Source organism: Microcaecilia unicolor, chromosome 7 (assembly GCF_901765095.1).
Source record: "Microcaecilia unicolor chromosome 7, aMicUni1.1, whole genome shotgun sequence".
Lineage (NCBI taxonomy): Eukaryota > Metazoa > Chordata > Amphibia > Gymnophiona > Siphonopidae > Microcaecilia > Microcaecilia unicolor.
In genome coordinates this window covers 212,892,401-212,916,028 of record NC_044037.1, presented here as the reverse complement: position 1 = coordinate 212,916,028, position 23,628 = coordinate 212,892,401, and the positions used below count along the sequence as shown (strand labels likewise).

Here is a 23,628-nt window from a genome sequence, read left to right as displayed (position 1 = left end):
TAAACACAGGGGCAAGCATCAAGCCATGGGATACACCACTAGACAGTGTGCAGGGTATAAGCAAAGATGGAACATATAGGTAGGTAAGAGATTAAGAGGAGTCAAAAAGTAAAGTAAGGTGAATAAGAAAGGTGCATATGAGATCAGAGAAATGGTTAATATTATCTCAGCTAGGGTAGGAGTGGGTCAATAAGTCTGGTGATAATTCTCATGGTAGTGCCAGATTGGCAACATTATTCATATGTACATGGGAAAATTAGGTTCTTACCATGATAATTTTCTTTCCTTTAGTCATAGCAGATGAAGCCATTACGTATGGGTTGTGTCCATCAACCAGCAGGGGGAGATAGAGAGCACTCAACTTTTCACAGTGCCTCATGGCCAGCTAGCTCCACTGCCTCTTCAGAATTTGAAGCTTCCAAAGCAGTATGGCAAACCGCAATGGGAATAACATGAACTTTCCTCACAGCGAACGATGGCCCCTTAACAAGGTCATAAACTCAAAAAAAGGAGGGAATGAACTCATCCTCCTGGAGGGAATAAACTCGTCCTCCACTTTGTATAAACGGAGAGAATACCTGCATCCTCCTGGTGGGAATAAACTCATCCTCCCAAAACATGAACTGGAGGGAATGAACTCATCCTCCTATAACTGTAACAAGAATCCTGAAGACTGTTTTCTGACTCCCCAAGGAAGTAATATAACTTCAGGAAACAAGAACAGCACCTAAAATCAGAATCACTGCAATACAGACAATCATACAGGGAGGGCTCATGGCTTCATCTGCTATGACTAAAGGAAAGAAAATCATCATGGTAAGAACCTAATTTTCCCTTCCTTGTCATCAAGCAGATGAAGCCATTACGTATGGGATGTAACAAAGCAATCCCTAAATAGGGTGGGAACAAGCCACACCACGCGCTAGCACCTGTGCTCCAAAACGCGCATCCCTCCTGGCAGCCACATCCAGCCTGTAATGTCGGGCGAAAGAGAGCTTAGAAGCCCATGTTGCAGCACTGCAAATCTCATGAAGAGATAGTGCTCCAGTTTCCGCCCAGGAAGAGGAAATCGCCCTTGTGGAATGTGCCTTAAAGGCTTCAGGCGGAGCCCGGCCAGACAGCAGATATGCTGAAAAGATAGCTTCTTTGATCCAACGGGCAATAGTGGCTTTAGACGCTTATGACCCTCTGTGAGGACCTGCAAACAGCATAAAAAGATGGTCAGAGGTCCTGAAAGAATTTGTAATTCGCAGATACTGCAACAGAGTCCTGCGCACAACCAAAAGGTGCAACTGCCCAAATGAATCTGGAAACTCCTCCTCAACAAAGGAGGGAAGAAAAACAGGCTGGTTTAGGTGAAACGTTGAAACCACCTTAGGCATGAAGGAAGGCACGGTCCGAACCGTGACCCCTGACTCTGAGAATTGCAGAAAAGGGTCTCTACAGGACAGCGCCTGGAGCTCTGACACCCGTCTCGCCGAGGTAATGGCCACTAAAAAGACGGCCTTCAGTGTCAAATCTTTCTCTGAAGCACGCCGAAGCGATTCAAACGGAGCCCCCTGAAGGGCCTTCAATACTAACCCCAGGTTCCAAGCTGGACAAGGTGCCCGCACGGGAGGACGGAGCCGAAGCACCCCTCTAAGAAACCGTGCCACAACTGGATGAGCAGCTAAGGACAAGCCTTCAACCTTGCCACGCAGGGAGGCCAATGCTGCCACTTGCACCCGCAGGGAATTATAGGCCAAGCCTTTGTGTACACCATCCTGCAAAAAGTCCAGAATCGGCGAAACAGGAGCCCGCAACGGAGAAAGCGCTCTTGAAACACACCAGACTTCAGACTGGCGCCAAATCCTGGCATAAGCCACGGAAGTGGAGTGCTTACAGACCTGCAGGAGAGTGGAAATTACCTTGAGTCGCCTTTATCTCTCAATTGCGCCCTCTCAATCACCATGCCATAAGACCAAAGCGGCACCAGACCCTGTGACAATAGGTGTGGAACCAGAGGTAACGGAAAGGGAGCCTCCAACAGCATCTGTCGGAGGTCCGCATACCAAGGCCTCCTGGGCGATGAGCACCACTTCTCCTGGATGCAGTCGAATCCTCAGCAGCACTCGCCCTATCAAGGGCCACGGAAGGAACACATACAGCAAGCCCAGGGGCCAGGGTTGAGCCAAGGCATCCAACCCGGCAGAGCGAGGATCCCTCCGTCTGCTGAAGAAACACGGGACTTTGGCATTGGAACTGGTCGCCATAAGATCCATCACTGGCTTGCCCCATTTGGCACATATCTGCAGGAATAAATAGTCTGCTAGTTCCCACTCCACTGGATCGATCTGATGCCTGCTTAGTCGGCTTGCACGTTGCTCTGACCTGCAATGTGAGCTGCTGACAGGGACTGTAGATGCAGCTCGGCCCAGTGGCAAAATTTGTTCGGCCTGCGCGGCTAGAGCTCTGCACTGAGTGCCGCCTTGTCGATTTATGTAGGCCACTGCTGTCGTGTTGTCCGACATCACTCGGACAGCCAATCCTTCCAGGGTCACTTGAAAGACCAGAAGAGCCAGAAACACCGCTTTCAACTCCAGGCGGTTGATAGACCACTCCGACTCGTCGGACATCCACAGACCCTGGGCATGCTTCCCCTGGCAATGTGCGCCCCAGCCCTTCAGGCTGGCATCTGTCACCACTAGGCACCAATCTGGGAGCGCCAGCGGCATTCCCCGCTGCAACATGCTGTCCGAGAGTCACCACTCCATACTGAGGCGGGCCGCAGGGAGCCAAGAAACTCTGCACTGATAATCCTGAGATACTGGAGACCATCGTTGAAGTAGAGAATACTGTAGAGGTCTCAGGTGCGCTCTCGCCCATGGCACCACTTCCAAGGTGGCTGTCATCGATCCCAACAGCTGGACAATGTCCCAAGCTTGCAGGCGGGGCATCCTCAGGAGCAGACGGACCTGATTCTGAAGCTTGCACCGCCTTTGCTCGGGAAGAAACACATAGCCCGAGGCTGTGTCGAACCTGGCCCCCAAATATTCTAGAGATTGTGAGGGGGTCAGGTAACCTTTGGCCATATTGAAGACCCAGCCCAGAGATTGAAGGACTGAAACCACTCTGGCTGTAGCTAGATGACTCTCTTTTTCTGAGTCTGCTCTGATGAGCCAGTCGTCTAGGTACGGGTGAACCCGGATACCCTCTCGCCTGAGAAAGGTAGCTACTACCACCATTACCTTGGAGAAGGTTCGGGGAGCTGTGGCGAGGCCAAAAGGCAAGGCCCGAAACTGGAAATGTTTTCCCAACACCACAAACCGCAGAAACTTCTGGTGCGGGGGCCAAATTGGTATGTGCAAGTAAGCTTCTTTCAGGTCCAGAGATGTGAGAAACTCTCCTGGCTGTACCGCCGCAATGACGGAGCGCAGGGTTTCGATGTGAAAATGCCGCACACTTGTTTAGCTCTTTTAAGTCCAAGATCGGGCGAAAAGACCCGCCTTTTCGTGGCACCACAAAGTAAATGGAGTAGCGGCCTAGACCTTGTTCGGCGGGAGGCACTGGGGTCACAGCCCCTATCTGGCACAGACTGTGCAAAGTCTCCTCTACCGCCGCCCGTTTGGCGGCAGAACCGCATCGGGACTCCACAAACACGTCTCTCACCGGGGCATCGAATTCTATTCGGTATCCGTCTCTGATCAGGTCCAAGACCCACTGATCTGCGGAGATTTTGGCCCACTCCTCGAAAAAGAGGGAAAGTCTTCCTCCGATGACAGGAAACGAGGAGGGGGCCGGCGCACCATCATTGAGAGGGTCGCCCCTGAACTCCAGGCCTTGAACCGGCAGCTGCGGAACGTTTGTCCGAGCGAAAGGAGTTTCTCTGCTGAAAGCGGGCACGCGAAGTGAACCCAGCAGCACGCCCCGGGCGGTACCTTCTAGCTTCACTGAAGCGAGGTCTGTAAGAGGAGTGGACCACCTGACCCTTAGAGGAAGGCTTCAGCCTATCTTCGGGCAAGCGCTGAGGTTTGGAATCCCCCAGGCCTTTAACAATGTTTTCCAGCTCCTCACCAAACAGGAGAAGGCCTTGAAAGGGCAACTTCACCAACCTTTGCTTAGAGGCCATGTCCGCCGCCCAATGTCGTAGCCAAAGAGTGCGGCGAACCGCCACTGCTACAGCCATATGTTTAGCCGAAGCTCTGACCATATCATAAAGGGCGTCAGCCAAAAAGGACAAGGCCGACTCCATCCGCGGAGCCACTACAGACAAGGTCTCCGCTCCATCACCGGGCTGTTCCACTGCCTGCTGTAAGCAAGCCAAGCAGGCTCTAGCAGCATAACAACTGCATGCAGATGCCCGAACAGTGAGACCTGCCAAATCAAAGTACCGCTTCAGAGCTGAATCAAGCCTGCGGTCTTGAATATCCTTCAGGGCAACACCTCCTTCAACAGGGAGGGTAGTTCTCTTTGTCACAGCCATGACCAGGGCATCCACTTTAGGCACTGCAAAGCAAGCCAAATGTTCCTCACTCAGAGGGTATAATTGCCCCATAGCCCTGGCAACCTTCAAAGGTCCCTTGGGGTCAGCCCATTGAGCCGAAATAAGCTCTTGGATGGAGTCATGCAAAGGAAAGGCTCGAGCAGGCTTTCTGGTACTAGCCATCCTTGGATTAACAGAGGAGGCTGTGCCACTCCCAGGATCTTCAATCGAGAGGGCTTGTAAGGCATCTGAAATAAGCGCTGGCAGCTCCTCGCGGTGGAAAATCCTCACTGCAGATGGATCATCAAGCTCCTGTGGCAATTCTGCACCCGACTCTGGCTCCTCAGCCCAAGAAGTTCTGCCAGACCCCTCAGAATCCTCATAGCCCGACCACAGGGGGGGGGGGGGGGGGGGGGGGGTGCGCCACACTCAGAAGGGGAATTAGCCCTTCTGCGTTTATCAGGAGGATAAGAAACAGGCAAAGCCAACTCCAAAAGGCCAGGATCCACCGGGGGGGGGGGGGGGGGGGGGGGCCGGCAGAGGGTCCGAAGATCCCTGTGGAAGAGCTCTTTTAAGCATGTACGCCCTATGCAGCATTAAAACAAAATCAGGGGAGAAAACCGCTCCCTGACCGCCCGGATTCTGCCCAGGGCTATCAGCTCTATTATTAGCCTCACTCAGAGGACCCCCCCCCCCCCCCAGGATTCAGGGCTCTCCATCGCAACGGAGGCCGCGCCATGTGGAAAATCCAAAATGGCGTCTGCTGCCAGCTCAGAGCGCAAAAGATCGACGCTCGCCATGCTCGGGCCGGCTCTACCGTCTGTACAGCACGAATTACAGAGCCCCGCTGCTGATTTGCGCTTGCCACATTTAGTCTCCACAGCCATCGCTGAAAACGGCAGTAAAATTCAAAAATGGCAGTTGGCGCCAAAAATGTCCCGATCGCGGGCCCACCCCGGAGGAGTCAGAAAACACTCTTACCTCACTAGATCGAGTATCACAGCTCCGGTCCTGCAGAAAAATCTCAAGAAAAAAAAACCCTCTTTTCCAAGATCGCTGCGCTAAAGCGCGACGCGACTTTAGTTATTTATTTATTTATTTTAACGCTGTGAGGAAAGCAAAGGCAAAAGAGGTAAATAAAAACACTCCGGAGGCTCAGATAAGTGGGAAAGGCAGGGAAAGGCGAACCAATGTGCCTGCATCCACTGAGTGGGAAAGGACAGGGAAAAGCAAGCTAATATGTCCACATCCACGGGGGCATGGGTAAGGCAGGGAAAGGGCTGACCTATGTGCCTTCAAAGTGAAGCTGCTATAGCCTCTAACACCCCGGCTAACAACTGGCAAGCCAGGAGCCACCCCCAGGCAGATTTTTGATGGAGCTCGAAGAAGCTGCAGCCACCCTGCTTGGGGAGATACAGAATACTGAAGAGGCAGTGGAGCTAGCTGGCCACGAGGCACTGTGAAAAGTTGAGTGCTCTCTATTTCCCCCTGCTGGTTGATGGACACAACCCATACGTAATGGCTTCATCTGCTTGATGACAAGGAAGTCAGGATTACACACTTGACAGCTGGAAAGAATACATACTCACTGTGAAATAGGGCCGATAACAAAATCTGGGACTTTTATTGGAGAGAGAGTATCCCAATAATCCTGCGTGGGGTTTTTTTTTTTTCTAGGAATAAAAGGTGTGCTGATACTCTTGCAAAGCCAACCTTAGGGGCCGGGATAACCAGGGCTTTTTTCAGCCGATACAGCATAGGCAGCCATGTGGCCCAGAATAGCTTTACCTGGAAGGCAGCTGCCTCTGACTATGAGGGTCACAGGTTCAAGAATGGCTGGTGCATCAATAGAAAAAAGAAAAAAAAAAAAGAAATACAAGCCGAGAAATGTAGCTGGGTGGATAGGACACTTTTGGAAGGCAAGAAAAAAAAAGGTGCCGCTATTCTGTACCAGTGTGTACTGGCTGGAAAAAAAAAAAAAAAAGCCCTGGTATTCTTTTGTAAGTCAGTTTTCTGTTATCTACTAACTATTCTATTCTTTTTATATAGACACTTCTATACCACTTATAACTAACTTCAAAGCAGTTTACAACCAAGAAGATATTTGTTACATTTGTATCCCACATTTTCCCATCTATTTGCAGGCTCAATGTGGCTTACATAGTACCATAAAGGCGTTCGCCAATTCCGGTATGAACAAATACAGTAATGTTGTGGTAGAATAAGGTTCGTGTGTGCAGACACATTATGGAATCGTAGAGAGGAAGAGTTATTATATGTCCATTACGAGCTTTGGTTTCGTTGTGTTGCAGGGTACAGGCATTTAAGTTGGGTTGGTAGGGTTGCTGAAGCGCTTGACTGGCAAATATCTTAAGACAAATTACAATTTCAGAATTATCAAGAAATTTATAATAAATCAAAATGTGATATTAAAGCTTTACAAAAGTAGGTATAGTTTGCTATAGCCAATAGAGAACCTGGGATTGAATTCCAGATCTTAGAGCCTTGGAAAGAGAAGAAACGTTCCCAGACTGACTCCAACTTCAAATTCTTTACTATTGGTATTTCTAATGTTAGATTTCTGGAACTCTTCAACTAGTATCTGCGTAGCCCCTGTAAATAGCTAATAGCCCTATGACTGTGTACCAGTTCACAGAATGGTTTGTTATATGATGTTTTGCTTCTACTGATCTATCATGAAGTACTTACAAGAATTAAAGATTAAGGTTTTGGAATGGATTTCAAAGAATCCAGACTTAAATACTATTGCAAATCTGTGGGGTGATCTCAAATGTGCACTTCATGCAAGAAAACCTATGAATATTTCTGATTTAAGAGTTCTATGAGGAAGAATGAGTAAAATTCCAAAAGGGCAATTAGATTCACTAAAACAGAATTTGACCAGGAGTGCCTAAAATGTTGACTACAACTATAACCTTACAAAAAAGATGAAATGATTCTTATCACATACAATATTATCTACTCTCCACAAAATAAAATTGAGCAGCTCCGACACAGATTTCAAGCAAGATCATTTTTATCTGTAAATAAAGGGTTTAAGCAGCAGCATGTTCAAGATTCTTACTTCCTCTTTCAAAAACCATATACTCTACTATTCTTCCGGCCACAATGCCCACACTACAATCAATGACATTAATCAACAACTTTTCCTCTTAAAGTAATTTTCAAAGTTCTTGAAGCATAAGAACATAAGACTTGCCATACTGGGTCAGCCCAATGGTCCATCTGGCCCAGCATCCCTGCTTCCAACAGTGGCCAATCCAGGTCACAAGTACCAACCCAAACAGTAGCAACATTCTATGCTACCAATCCCTGCAGCATTTCCTCTTATTCAGCTCAACTAAATCAATGCATTTTTGGTAACTACACAATATCTAAACCCCCAAACTTAGAAAATTAAACCAAAAATTGTGTTATCTAGAGCACAATGTTGGTGGCTAGCTCTCAACTTTTCAGACTCTCCAAGTTTGTTTACATTTTATTCATTATCAGAAAAAGTCATGTATTTTTAAATGTAATGACATCCTAGGTTTAATAGTGAAAACCATAAGCAATTTTTTTTATTAGTGACTAGTAAAAGAGGCCCGTTTCTGAGCAAATGAAACGGGCGCTAGCAAGGCTTTCCTCGCCAACACCCCCCCTCCCCTCCCTGGTCAACCCCTTCGTTGTTCTGCCATAGCTCCGCCCCCAACGTCATGACGTTTGACGCGAGATTTCCCCCCGCCTCCCTGCCTGCCAACCCCTTTGTTGTTCTGCCATAGCTCCGCCCTTGAGGGCGGGGCCCGGAGCGATTTTGGTGGCTTCACCACCACGAACCTTCGAACCTTTTTGAAGGAAGTCAGGGCTTGGCTTCACTGACGTCAGTGTCCTCAGAACGTTGAGGGTGAGTTTAATTATAGTAGATATTTACACTGCTTTATTATTTTTGAAATTCAGTTTTATCAACATTTTACACATCTTGTGACATCTTTAATTAAACTTACATAAAAACAACTTAAGAACAATAAGTTTCTGAGATCATATAGATCCCTACTTCAGATTTTTCTTCACAGGAAAGATGCTTAGGTGAAGGATAATAAATGATGTCACGAATTACCTATGTAGTTCTTGACCTACTCTGCTTTTCCTGTTGTGAATGGGAGCTCCTTATTCTCTGTTTCTAGATATAGTATTTTACTTAGGAAACCAGCAGGGAACATGGCATTACTGAAACAATTTCCATAAAAAACTTAACATAATGAGTTATTTGCACAGGTAATGACAAGCAAGACAATTTTTATATTTGCCAGAAAATAAGTATAATGTGATTGGCAGACATATGAAGATACATTAGTGAAATTTGCCTTATATATTTGAGTACCAGTATTTCAATTAATGAGTCTAAGAAATCAAACCAAGCACAACGATTGATAAACTAATTCCACTACTAATTCTCTAGCTATTGCTGGGAGGTAATAGGCCAATGGAGAATTGAAATGGCATATGGTAGTCAAATCATATTTTATTTATTTAATAAAATTTAAAATTCTCATGAACCTAAGAAAGTTAATTCAATTAGTAGGAGAGATTCAAAACTCTCCTGTCCCTACCCTGCAAAAAATAAAATGGCTCTCTTTTAGTCGATAGTGAAAAACAAACCACATGCACAAATATTCTCTCCCACAGGTAAGAATATAGCAATAAACAAAATTTGAGGAGAAATTTTAATCTAAGGAGACTTCAGTGGTGCCCCTTGCCAGTATTTTACCACTGTTGCAAGATATTTCAGCACCCACCTCCTCATCATTCTCCTACGATATGTCTTAAAAAGCTTTAAACTTCCACTAACTTCTAATATTTCAAATAACTTCAATAAATATTACTCATCACATGTTCATATGGAGCAAATATATGTAATCTCAAACGAGGGGACAAAAACATCCAACATGCATGTTTCGCCTCCACAGGCTTTTTCCAGGACTGTCCCCAAAATCACCATTAGCACCAAAATGGAGCTGAGCTGGCACTAATGATGATTTTGAGGACAGTCCTTGAAAAAGCCTGTGGAGACGAAACATGCATGTTGAACGTTTCGGATGTTTTTGTCTCCTCGTCTGACATTACATATATTTGCTCCATTTGAACATGAGATGAGTATCTAATATTTAATATTCACTGAAGTTATTTGAAACATCAGAAGTTAGCAGAAGTTAAAGCTTTTTACGACATATATATTACAGGAGTCTGATGAGGAGGTAGGTGCTGAAATATCTTGCATCAGTGGTAAAACGCTGGCAAGGGGCACTGCTGAAGTCTCTGTAGATTAAAATTTCACCTCAAATTTTATTGCTATATACTTATCTGTGAGAGAATATTTGTGTATTAGTGTTGCCATCTCACAGAACAACTTAATTTTGCCTTGAGGACTGAAAAACAAATCATTGCAGCATGTTAAACTTCTGGTATGTTCATCTATTCCCTTTACCATATTCATGCATTGATATGCTGCCTATAACTAAGCAGATTATAAACCAATAATCATGTTGAATAAAATAAAATTAAAACAAAACAAACATCATAACGCAAACACAAAAACCAAATAAATCCCAACAGCAGCAGATGTAATGATGGTACACTGTCTGTGGGCATGAACATGGGCAGCACACAGAAGTGCATGTGTAAGTTATAAAACACTATGGTGCTCATTTTCAAAGAACACAGATTAACAGAGTTACATGGAGGGGCATTTTCAATATGACATTTAAGTTGGACTTTAGACATTCTGCGCTAAATGTCCCAAATCCGAATAGAAAACATAACCGTTATTGAAAGCACAAAATATTTATCTTTTTGTTGGAAAATACCGTTTGTATCAAGTTTTTGTGCTCTTTGCACTTATCAAACCAGTTTCAGAAAAAAAAGTACAAGTGAAAAAACATAGGAAATCAAGCCATTGGGATGAAGGAGGGGCCAGCATTTTAGCAGACTGGTCCCCTAGACATCTCAGGAGAGCAAAGGGGCACCCTAGGGGGCACTGCTGTGGGTTTCATAAAATGCTCCCAGGTACACATCTCACCATTACTCCCTTACCTTGTCTGCTGAGCCCTCCAAAACCCACTATTTCCAACTCTTCACCACTACAATAGCCCTTATGTGTGAAGGAGGCATCTATATATGGGTACAGTGGGTTTCTGGTGAGTTCTGGAAGGTTCACAGTTTCCACCACAAATGTAACAGGTAGGAGGAAGTATGGGCCTGGGTCCACCTGTCTACAGTGCACTGCACCAACCACTAGATTACTCCAGGGACCTGCATGCTGCTCTAACAGACCTAGCGATAACATCTGAGGTTATTATAGAGGCCAAATAATATTTTATTCACATTTTTGGGGGTGGGAGTAATCCCTGATTCCCTCCAGTGGTCATCTGATCATGTAGGGCACATTTTCGTTCCTTATCATTGTAAAGGCAGATCTAGATCAAAATACTGAAGTTTTAGCCCTAGACATTTTCATTTTGTTCTGTTATAGATGTAAAATGTGCCAAGTGTTAGGAATGCCCTAAGCCCACTCTCATCCCACCCCCTTGTGATCTGGATGCACTGCTGACGAATTGCATAGATAGACATCTACATAATAGGTTTAAAAAAAAACATCGAACGAGGCTTTGACATTTTTCTCTTTCAAACATGAGCCCCATATTAAGTCTATGTGCTTTGAAAATTAGCCTCCATATGTACATATTGTCTGGTTCACATATCACCTACGACAAGATAACATGCAACATAGTGGACAGTATTTTCCAGTTTTGCAGGATGGGTGGCAACTTCTAAACACCTACATATACATCACCAAAGAGTCTGCTAAATAAAAGAAAATGGATATGGGAAGTTTAAGACAAACATTCAAACTGAACAGTTAAAAAGCCAATTATTTATGTATGTGTTAAGCCTGAAAAAAATGCTGCTTTTTGTCGCTAATTCTTTGGCAATTGATAGCATCCACATCAATACAAATGAATTTGCCCTTAACACCCAAATTAGAGAAAGACTGGAAACCTAAGGTCTGCAGTAACTTCCAAAAGCATGTTTATAACAACGATCCGAAAATGAAGCGTTTAAGTATGATCCTTCCTCCCCCCCAACTACCAATATGCTACCACCTCTGAGCGTGGGATCATCAATTGCGACAGGCCCTATATACAGGAACCCCAACCATTTAAAGAGACCCGGATTAATGAGCTGTTGACCCCCATCATTTCAGCAATGCTTGTTTTCTGCACCCTACCATATCCGTTTGATCTGACCCTTCCCTCGCCTACCCGTACTGCCTCCCACCCCGGCAGCAGGACGATGCTCCCTGGTACGATCGCACCGGGTTGTAACGCACCGCCCAAGCGGGGCGCAGGACACTGAGGGGGCCTTTTACTAAAGCTTAGCTCAAGTTATCTACAGCAGGGCCCATTTTATTCCCATGGGCCCTGCTACAGATAACTCAATCTAAGCTTTAGTAAAAGACCCCCTGATAGCAGGCCAGGCCCAGCGGAGGCCACCACTTTCCCTGCGCATTTCTCAGCCCTCCCTCGCTTCCGCCACCCCTCGTTACCTTCTTGATGTTGTAGAGGCGGGTCAGCATCCCGATACCCCGGTCATTGAGAATGGTGAGTTTTTCCGCCAGTTTCTGCTGGCTAGGCTGCAGGACCGAGCGCGACATGCCGCCCCAAGTGAGAAGCGTCCGTGAGTCGGCCGCAGGGCTTGGGAGAGAAAACGAGGAAAAGGCTCGCAAGGGCTAGAAGCTGCGGAATACCGCAGCACCGCTCCTGCTTCCTTCCTGCTAGCGCTGTGACGCCTCCGCTCTTCGATCGCCAAACACCAACAACCCTGCTGCGCGCTCGCTCCCACTCCCCAGCTGTCCTAGGCGTGGCGTACGTCAGCCGCAGCCCAGCCAGAACGAGGCTGATTCCCGCGGCAAGTACCGCGCACGCGCTGGCTTTTCACGCCCCCTCTTGATCCTACACAAATGAAGGAAGAAGGAAAAAGGAGGAGGAGTAAGGGGGGTGGGGGAAGGAAAAGCAGAGTGGGTGGGATGAGGAATATGTTTGTGATTTTACTCGTCTCCTGGTTGGATTATTGTTGAAGAAAATTCTGATTTATGGATGGTACCCTCTGTGCTCTGTTCATTTCTTTAGGTTGTCAAGGTTCACTATTCCTTCCAACGGCTATTAGAAATGTGACAGCCTTTTCGCCATTAAAAAAAAAAAAAAAAAACCGGGAGTGTATTACTACAACACTATGTTTACTGTGAGCCGAAAGTAGGGGAGTGCTGGGAACTGGGAGCCAGTTCTGGTTTTGCAGATTTCTTGTGTTAGAGTTTGGCGGTAATTTTCTGGTGTTTTAATGGTTGAAGCTAGCGCCGTGGGTACTGTGTGTGCTTGAGTAAACTCCTTAATAGTGTCCCTGGAGGGGTTATTTCCACTGGACTTATCACTTTTGAAAAGTTGGCGTCTATGAAGTTGGAGCTTTTTTGTTTTGGGGTGAGGGTGTTCTTTCTTACCTCAATTACATGAATTCCTTTTGGCGGAGGATCCAGCGAAGGGAGTTTTAAGGAATGTGAGAGGCAGCTGCTAAGGGCTGAAAATGATAGGACCTATCGAGGCCCAACATCGGAAGAAGGTTGATGAGGAAAGAAGTTAGTGAATGAGGAGGGGATCCAGGTGAGTGGTGGGTAAAGATTACTTTCAAGCTCAATTATGTTTTCATTTTTTTTTTTAATAACACAACGTAAGAGTTACACTTATGTCTCTACATAAGTAAAATGCTCCACACGTCGATGGTACTTACTTGCAGTAAATTTTTCAGCTGCTCAGCTGCACTAGGGGCTAGTTTAACCATTGGACCAGGTGAGGCACTGGCTTAGGGCACCAAAATCCCCAGCCTCTGAATTCACCGGATCTAAGGATTAAGCCATCTCTTTATGGTGGGTCCTGTGTTTCTCCCTTTTTTTGGTCTAGCATCTCTTTCTCTTTTCCTCCCCACCCCCCACACGGTCTTGTAAATAATGTTCAAGTTGCCAGTAGCAACCTGAGTCTTCACGCTTGCTCTTCCCTCAGCCACATGATCTCGTCCACAGGAAATATGTTGAAGGAGGTAGGATCCAGCAGAAGGAATGGGATGGGACTTGATATAACGCCTTTCTGTGTTTTTTGCAACTATATTCAACCTGGTGTACCACCATCAACTTGTACACAGTTTACAGGACAGGGGAGGGGAGGAGCAGGGACCGTCCCTCTATGTTAAATTGTACAGTGCTGCGTAACCCTAGTAGCGCTTTAGAAATGTTAAGTAGTAGTAGTAGCAAGGTGGGTTACCATATGGCTCCAGAAAAAGGAGGACAGATTGAGCCAGCCGGGTTTTACTTCCATTGCTTTCAATGGAAAGCAATGGAAGTAATTGAGCCAGCCGGGTTTTACTTCCATTGCTTTCAATGGAAAGCAATGGAAGTAAAACCCAGCTGGCTCAATCCGTCCTCCTTTTTCTGGAGCCATATGGTAACCCGCTGCAAGGAGAGTCACTGGACCAAAGGAGGGAGGGTAAGAAGCCACACCCACAGCGTTGGTGGGGAGGGGGACATTAATGCAAACTGGCACAGGGCACCATAATCCCTTGAGCTGGGCCTGTGCTGCACCTTCATGTTTTCAATATAAATAAATAGCGTTCCACCGTTGATTTACCTTAATCACAAGTGCATAATGCTAATTAATACTAGAAGAGCAATAGTAATAAAAAAGAACAGACTTCTCTTTCGATTAATGAGCAATCAGTCCATAAGACTTCTCAGATGAGGGGATTTATATGAGAGAGGCTTCTGTGATTGCACAACTCTGGAGATAAGTTGCCATACCGTATAGTGTGATTCAATATTAAAACGGATGTGGAAAGTGTTCATTCAGAACTGACGGTTCTAGATTAAAATAACAAATCAAAATAAAAAAAAAACTTGTTGAGAGGGGGGAATACCTCAAGGAGTTGTTTGCTGGATGGGAACAGGTACAAATAGAAAAGCAATGGGCAAAACTGAAATGAGCTGTATTAAGGAAAATAATTAACAGTAAGAGAAAAAGAAAGCTTCTTTGGTTCGCAAAAGTAGTAACTGAAAATGTAAGGAAAAAAGAAATTGCAGAAAGAGGAAAATGAATAACAGTATCTGGAAATATTAAGAAAAGCTGGTAAAGTAGGAAAGCAACAGGGGAGTTTGGAGACAATTGATGTTCACCCATTTATTCACATTTTTGAAACTGGGGCTTACTTATAAACAAACTGAGAGACTTTGGTACACATTTTCAAAGCACATAGACTTACCAAGTTCCATAGGTTACTATGCAACTTTGTAAGTCTAAGTGCTTTGAAAATGAGCCTTTGTATATCCAATAGCATTGGACTATTTAAGGCAAGTTTTGTAATTTGCTTACTGCACATTTATTTGGCACTATACACACAGAAGCCCAATACTGTATAGTTGACTTAAATGATTGCCTCTGGGAAGACTACATTCATTTGAAATACGCTCCCATGGACCAGTAGCTGGATGCTAAGGTGTTATTTACTGAAGGCTTTCCGTATCATTCGAGAATTTACACTTGATTGATTGTTTCATTCTCCCAATATCACTAATACCTGTCTCCCGTTCAGTAGTGTTTAGACTGGAACTGGTGTTTGACATTTTGTTGTTATCCTGATTTTGGGGGGGTTTTTCTAGCAAAGCTTTAATTTATATAGCAATATTAGTGGAGGTTTATTTTTTCATAGAAACTTTGCCAGTTGCATTTCCATCTGTTTTTCCCCGGAGAGGTAAAATAACAGGATTTGGAGCACATAGATGATCTTTGGTGTCATAAATGTACATGTTTGCCTCCAGTCTACCCCACCAAGTGCTATGAAGAGGGGACCATCCCTGTATTGTACCTCAAATACTACTACCACCAGCCGGTGGTGGGAGGCGGGGGTAGTGCTGGGCAGATTTCTACGGTCTGTGCCCTGAAAATCACAGATATATATCAAGGTAAGGTATACACAGAAAGTAGCAGACTTCTACTGTCTGCGCCCTGAAAATAACAGATACAAATCAAGGTAAGGTATACACAGAAAGTAGTACATATGAGTTATCTTCTTGGGCAGACTGGATGGACCGTGCAGGTCTTTTTCTGCCGTCATCTACTATGTTACTATATACCAGTGGTTCCCAAACCTGGTCCTGGAGGCACCCCAGACAGGTTTTCAGTATATCCACAATGAATATTCATGAGAGATTTGCATGTGGTGAAGATAGTGCATGCAAATCTCTGTCATAACTATTCATTGTGGATATCCTGAAAATCTGACTGGCTAGGGTACTTCCAGGATCAGGTTTGTAACCACTGCTATATACAGTGTTGTTTAAAGTACTAGGTCAAAGTACTTAAGTAAAAAATAAATGTATGTTTTAATACTTATGTTTGTGTGTTATTCACTGTACTTTTAAGTGAAAGTAAAAAACCTATCCCTGAATTCTATATATGGTGCCAAGATTTCAATCCTAGGAAACAAATGGGCAGATGATCCATAAGATTCAAGACAGGAAGCAAAACAGCAGATCGATAAGTCCAACATTTATTCACCATATAAAAGCATAAATACAGAAATACTTAAAAGCCCAACAAGGCCATGTTTTGCCCACACAAGGGCTGCATCAGGAGCTGTTAAAACTGTTTAATAGATACATTAAAAAACATGTTGGTATAAATAAAATAAAAAACTCATGAATATAAATAAATAAATAATTTGAAAAAAACAAATCATGAACCAGACTTTAGCCAAAAACATATATAAAAAGCAATATTGGTCATAATACCAACTCCTAAAAACATGCCTATAGATAAAAAGGAGGCAGAAAATAAAAAAAAAACCTCAAATACTGAACAGCTATAATCCAAATCTTATCGCTTAATAGTTAAAAGCTAAGGGCAAATAAGAATCATTATTAAAAGATCGTAAAACCATCCCCCATTAAAAATAATTTAAACAGCAAGCACTGCAGATATTGAATCAGCTGAAAAAAGCAGATATTAAACACATACCTTTCCTCTATACAGCAGCAGCAAATTGTGATTAATCTGCTACAGCTGTACTAGTACTTGCTGTTTGAGATACCTGTGTGGGGGTCATAGGTCACTGCTCAGCTTAATTGTACTTTCAAAACTCCTAAAAAACACATTGATTTAAAAAGAAGGCCACAATGTCTCGCTTAAAAATCTGTTTTAAGTGATTTTACAATAGCTTCACTCTTATTAGTCTCCCAGCACACTCAATATTTAAATGTCAGAATTCTTAAAACTCATCACAAATAAAAATTGATTACAGATTCTGTAGTTTTTACTCCTGAAAAACACTAAAGATATGCAAAAAAAAAAAAAAACGCCTCAGGACTTATACATTTCAATTTGTGCGTTCCAGTGACATTATCACGCGTCAGTGATATCATTGGACACTAAAACGTTGGGGGATGATCAAAGGAGGCACATATTTGCTTAAAAATACATGAACCTTCACTGATGCTTTGATGTTATTGGAAGTAGTAGTACAAATGTGGCAGATTCACCTAGATTGTAAGCTCTTTGAGCAGGGACTGTCTCTCTATGTCAAATGTTCAGCGCTGCGTGCGTCTGGTAGCGCTATATAAATGCTATTAATAGTAGTAGTAGGAGCTGCTGCTGCAATATTTGCTGTTTTATATGATTTTTAATAGGGGGATGGTTTATGAATTGTTTAAAAAAATTATTTAATCTTTTATTTTTGTTCATGAGTTGTTTTTTTTTTATTTATACTAACATCTGTTAACAGTTTAACAGCCCCTGATGCAGCTCTTGTGCGGGCGAAACATGGCCATGAAGGCTTTAAGTATTTACGCTTTTATGTGGTGAATACATTTTGGATTTTTATTGTCATCTGCTGTTTTTGCTGTCTAGCCAAGATTTCGATGCCAAAAATTGAGCATGGATCGAAGATGCACGTGAATCTTAATTATCAAACGAGCCATTAACTAGCAATTAACTGCAATTATCAATTAACTAGCGATAATTGGGATTTAAATGCGCAGATCTGCCTGTGTGCTATAGTATAACCTGGCATGCCTAAATACTTTAGCACACAACTCAAAAGGGGGTGTGGCCAGGGAAGGTGTTTTTGAAAATTTGCATTCAGGGCACTAGAATAGCCCCATTTCCACACACAAATACCAGGAGTTTATACCAGTGCTTAAAATCTGCTCAAAGTACTATTCTATAAATAGTACTCGACCAGTGCTAATTTTTCTGCACCATTTCTACAATGCCTAATATACTTTGAGTAAAAGTGTCATAACTACAGTAAATACATTTATTGTTAACATTTTTATTCTAACAGATTTATTGTTCTTCAGTTCAGTCCACTTTGATTTTAATAAAACAAAATATTGAAAATGACTATTGCTGATGCAAGTGCCTTTGTGAGTCATTATTAAACCACTACAACTACAAAGGTGTTCAACAAGTGTACTGGAAGGAAGCAGAATGTTCAGTCTGATTAAAAAGTTCCTTCAGACCAGCCTGCAATACTACTGCTGTCTTCTGACTGTCTGCAGGTATTGATGAAGGGAATGTGTCTGAAACCCTTGGCTTCCTTATAACAAACAATGCTTTAAAATCATCATTGTCATCTGCATTAGAAATAGTGCTGTCTAATTCATCACTTGAATCTTAATTATCATGATGTCCAATTACAGAAAAGGCTTTCATAAAGTTGACTATCAGACCAAAAATTGTTAGAACAACAGACAATGATTCCAACTCCGTATTAACATCTTCAAGAACTGATGCAAGAACATCAAATGTGTTCAAACCTTTATCTTCTGAGGGCCAGACAAGTAGACATCCTCTCTAAAGACTCCATCAATCCATTGGAAAGTCATACAATGTAAAATTTTCCATGGGATGATCAGCAGCAGTCTGTTGTAGTAGAGTCTAGAGACATATGTCTGTTCACCAAGAATTGCAACCATCTCTGCTTCAAAGTGACTGAAGTAATCACTATTCTGTTTGGCTGGAACCAGTTCAACAAACTGACAGCTCCACCGGCGGTATTCCTGATCAGTAGAACTTAAGATGAGATGATCCAACTGTTGTTGGCATGAGATAGATTGCATTAGCAAAATTCTGTTCCAATTTTTGCTGCTTTATTTGGTTTACTGAAGATTCGTTATTTACATCTTTCTTCCATTTTTACTTTTAGGATGGTCAAATGGATTTGATATACCACCCTTCTGTGGGTTCAAACCAAAGTGGTTTACATGTATTATATGCAGGTACTATCTCTGTTCCTAGTGGGCTCACATGTTCCTAGTGGGCTCACAATCTAAGGGGTTCTTTTACTAAGCAACGGTAGGCATCAATACATACTTCTCATGCTCCAAAATGCACTACCGTGGGGCATTCTCAGATCTCTGGCGGTAGATCAGACATCTATGCATGCTTCTGCGGGGGTTGGAGAGTAAGCATGTCCAGCACTAATCAGCACAGCTACATTGCCACACACCACCCGATTTGCACATGGTTAGCGCGTGAGCCCTTTGTGTCCACTAAGTAGGTGTCGATAAGGGCTTACGCGCTAATGGCCACACACTAATTGCGAAATTAGCGCCTGGCCATTAATGGAAAAAATGGAAATGCGGCCATTTTACAGTTGTGGTAAAAGTGGCCACAGTATGCAGGGAAACCCACATGGTCCTTTGTAGTGTAGCTTAATAAAAGGACCCCTAAGTTTAGTTTTGTGGGTTTTTTGTTTTGTGTTTTTTTTTGTACCTGGGGCACATGGAGGGTCAAATGACTTGCCCAGAGTCACAAGGAGCTGCAGTGAAACTCTTTCCCCAGGTTCTCAACCCACTACACTAACCACTAGGCTACTCTTATCTGTTAACGGCAAATATTAGCTGTAACTAAGTAACAAGCCCTTTTCTTAAACTGTATTAAATGCTAATGCATACTTAAATGCAGGAAAAATGGACTGATGTGGTAAAACGTTTGCAATTTTGCTATTTTTACGCAATAACCATGCGTCAAAAAATAATTTATCACAGGAGTAGCATAGGATGCCTCAACGTGTCCTGCGATAGTGCCCTTTTACCACATGGCAGGCCCGCATTAGGCCTACCATGCCTTAGTAGAAGGACCCCTTAGTCACTGAGTGCTACTGTAAATAGGAACCATTAAGAAAGCTAAATGGTTTAGTCACTATTTCAAAGCATAATTTGTAGCAAGAAAAACAAAGTACAAAACTAAATTGCTAGGAGCCTGTCCAGTAGAATAGAAGAGTAACAGCAGAAGGGATGGGAGTACATGGTAGGAAAATCATGCAGAAGATGCCTCGTTGAATTAGTTCAACCTCTGTGCTTGTATGTGTGTTTTGTGGGTTCTAGTCAGTTCCCACGCACAGATCACCCTCTGGAAACTTGCTACCTAGGTGATTTACCACATATCCAATTCCTACCACTCCAGGAAAGACAATTCCCACCCTTAACGTTCATAATGCAAGACATACTTTTCCACTTTTCAAAACAAAAAAAAACAAAGTGACCAATGTAACTATTCTAAACACGTCAATTATAAATACTGATTTATAAACAAAACAGAAGTCAACTTAGAAAATCGACTTATTCCAAAATATTTAACATATCAACTAAAACGTAAGATTATGAGCAATACCTCGAAGAAAATCCTTACAGATTTCTTCCCAAAATCTTCAACTAGCTCAACTAGACACTCCTGAGATGCTTTATACTGATGTTGTGGAGGAGATAGATGACACAAAGTTAATCAAAGTCGTTAAATCGCGGGAGGATTGTGAAAAATTACAAGAAGACCTTACGAGACTGGGCATCTAAATGGCTGATGACGTTTAATGTGAGCAAGTGCAAAGTGATGCATGTGGGAAAGAGGAACCTGAATTATAGCTACGTCATGCAAGGTTCCACGTTAGGAGTCATGGACCAAGAAAGGGATCTAGGTGTCGTCGTTGATGATACGTTGAAACCTTCTGCTCAGTGTGCTGCTGCGGCTAAGAAAGCAAATAGAATGTTAGGTATTATTAGGAAAGGAATGGAAAACAAAAATGAGGATGTTATAATGTCTTTGTATCGCTCCATGGTGTGACCGCACCTTGAATATTGTGTTCAATTCTGGTCGCTGTATCTCAAGATATAGTGGCATTAGAAAAGGTGCAGAGAAGGGCGACGAAAATGATAAAGGGGATGGGACGACTTCCCTATGAGGAAAGGCTAAAGCGGCTAGGGCTCTTCAGCTTGGAGAAAAGGCGGCTGAGGGGGAGATATGATAGAGGTCTATAAAATAATGAGTGGAGTTGAACGGGTAGATGTGAAGCGTCTGTTTACGCTTTCCAAAAATACTAGGACTAAGGGGGCAAGCGATGAAGTTACAATGTAGTACATTTAAAACGAATCGGAGAAAAAAAAATTTTCTTCACTCAACGTGTAATTAAACTCTGGAATTTTGCCAGAGAATGTGGTAAAGGCGGTTAGCTTAGCGGAGTTTAAAAAAGGTTTGGACGGCTTCCTAAAGGAAAAGTCCGTAGACCATTATTAAATGGACTTGGGGAAAATCCACTGTTTCTGGGATAAGCAGTATAAAATGTTTTGTACTTTTTTGGGATCTTGCCAGGTATTTGTGACCTGGATTGGCCACTGTTGGAAACAGGATGCTGGGCTTGATGGACCTTTGGTCTTTCCCAGTATGGCAATACTTATGTAAGATGTTCTTGTTGAACCTCAGCCATTGCCTGCTCCTTTTGTAAAACTCTAATAAAGCGCCAAATATTTGGATGAGGGGCTGTAACACTGGACTGCAATCCTCTACTATACTACTCCTTTAAACAAAATACATTAGTACTAAAATAAAACTTAAAATTTGGTTAACAGCAAGGGCTGTAGGAGGAGGAGTCAAGATGGCGGCTCGAGCTTGAGGCTCTGTGGAGGCTAACGCTGAGCTCTGTTCAATTATTACCTTTTTCCAATATGCCGCATACAAAGCGAAAAAGTGCAGTGAAGGGTGTCTTACCGTCGGCCCAATCACTCCCTCCGGGCCAGCGAAAGCTCCTACAGTTTGCCACGAGCACCCCTGTGGATACTGGCATGAGGAAACCCGCTGTTGGATCCGCCGAAGGAGCGGCGTTTCCACTAGGGTCGGAGACATCACTATCCCCGCCAGATCTTAATCCGCCGCTTTGCCCTGCAGCCCTTCGGATGAGCGATGACTCGATGAGACCGGAAGTCGGTAACCAAAGGGCCTCAGATGGTAGAACTCTTCCCCAGGACGCAGATGGTTTGAACATAGAGCTTCAAGCTCCCCAAGCGGTGACTCTACACTCTATCTGGGCAGCAATTCAACAACTACGGTCACAAAAACTTCTCGAGATACAGCATTGCTGGTAAATAAGCTTGATTCTTTAACATTAACCTCAGAAACTGTTAAGACTGAACAATTTGCTCAAAAAACTGAAATAACATCGCTAAAATCTGTCACGGATCCTTTGATAAAAGACAAAATGAAAACTTCTTTAAAATTGGAACATTTAGAGAACTATAATAGAAGACTAAATTTGAGGTTACTGAATTTTCCTTTTCAAACTGGAGTTACTCCAGTGGATTTCCTTAAAAAATACTTAATGGAAGTTTTGGCTTACCCTCAATCAGCAATACCACCTATTAACAGAGTTTACTATTTGCCAGATAAAATCTCCAACGCGAATCCATGTGATAATAATCAAGGTCCAGAAATAAACTTGAAAGACTTATCAGCATTTCTGGAAGAATCTATTTCAGAGATAACTTGTCGAAGGACTCTATTGATATCTTTTGTTTTCGAGCAAGACCTAAATGCATTATTAAGACTTTACTTCAAGAATGCTACTAAACTTTTTCATGGTCAAAAAATCTGGATTTTTCCAGACGTGATAAAAACTACTCAGGATCATAGGAAAGCGTTTCTAGCTTACAGAGAAGAGGTTAAAACTATGGGCGCTACCTTTTTGCTGGCTTATCCCTGCAAATACTGTATCAAGTATTTAGGGAATAAATATATATTTTTTGAACCACACCAGCTAAAAAAGTTTATAGATGCTAAAAAGCTATCCAAGTAAATGTGTAGAAGACATTAAGAAAATGGAAAATTGACGGGGGAATATGAGCCAGGCTATTTACTTTTTGTCTATCTTCTTTTATCTCTTAGTCTTTCTTCATAGGGAAGTCGTCCCATCCCCGCTATCATTTTAGTCGCCCTTCGCTGCACCTTTTCCAATTCTACTATATCTTTCTTGAGATGCGGCGACCAGAATTGAACACAATACTCAAGGTGCGGTCGCACCATGGAGCGATACAACGGCATTATAACATCCTCACACCTGTTTTCCATACCTTTCCTAATAATACCCAACATTCTATTCGCTTTCTTAGCCGCAGCAGCACACTGAGCAGAAGGTTTCAGTGTGTTATTGACGACGACACCCAGATCCCTTTCTTGGTCCGTAACACCTAACGTGGAACCTTGCATGACGTATCTATAATTCGGGTTCTTTTTTCCCACATGCATCATCACCTTGCACTTGCTCACATTAAACATCATCTGCCATTTAGCCGCCCAGTCTCGTAAGGTCCTCTTGTAATTTTTCACAATCCTGTCGCGATTTAACGACTTTGAATAACTTTGTGTCATCAGCAAATTTAATTACCTCGCTAGTTACTCCCATCTCTAAATCATTTATAAATATATTAAAAAGCAGCGGTCCTAGCACGGACCCCTGAGGAACCCCACTAACTACCCTTCTCCATTGTGAATACTGCCCATTTAACCCCACTCTCTGTTTCCTATCCTTCAACCAGTTTTTAATCCACAATAGGACATTTCCTCCTATCCCATGACCCTCCAATTTCCTCTGTAGCCTTTCATGAGGTACCTTGTCAAACGCCTTTTGAAAATCCAGATACACAATATCAGCCGACTCCCCTTTGTCCACGTTTGTTCACTCCTTCAAAGAATTGAAGTAAATTGGTCAGGCAAGATTTCCCCACACAAAAGCCATGCTGACTTGGT

The 23,628-nt window shown here is 43.2% G+C and overlaps 2 protein-coding genes across 2 annotated transcripts in view; one reads left to right on the top strand and one right to left on the bottom strand.

The window, feature by feature from the left end:
• NCKAP1 (NCK associated protein 1) overlaps positions 1–12,342 on the bottom strand; it is a 234,916-nt gene extending 222,574 nt beyond the window's left edge. The window contains exon 1 of the mRNA XM_030209048.1: positions 12,066–12,342. Coding sequence (XP_030064908.1) covers positions 12,066–12,173 — 108 coding nt within the window. The 5' untranslated portion in view covers positions 12,174–12,342. The remainder of the gene's footprint in view (positions 1–12,065) is intronic.
• A 415-nt stretch (positions 12,343–12,757) lies between these two features.
• The window catches only part of DUSP19 (dual specificity phosphatase 19), a 67,784-nt gene continuing 56,913 nt past the window's right edge, over positions 12,758–23,628 (top strand). Inside the window, exon 1 of the mRNA XM_030209717.1 lies at positions 12,758–13,173. The gene's annotated coding sequence lies outside the window, so the exon portion shown is untranslated. The remainder of the gene's footprint in view (positions 13,174–23,628) is intronic.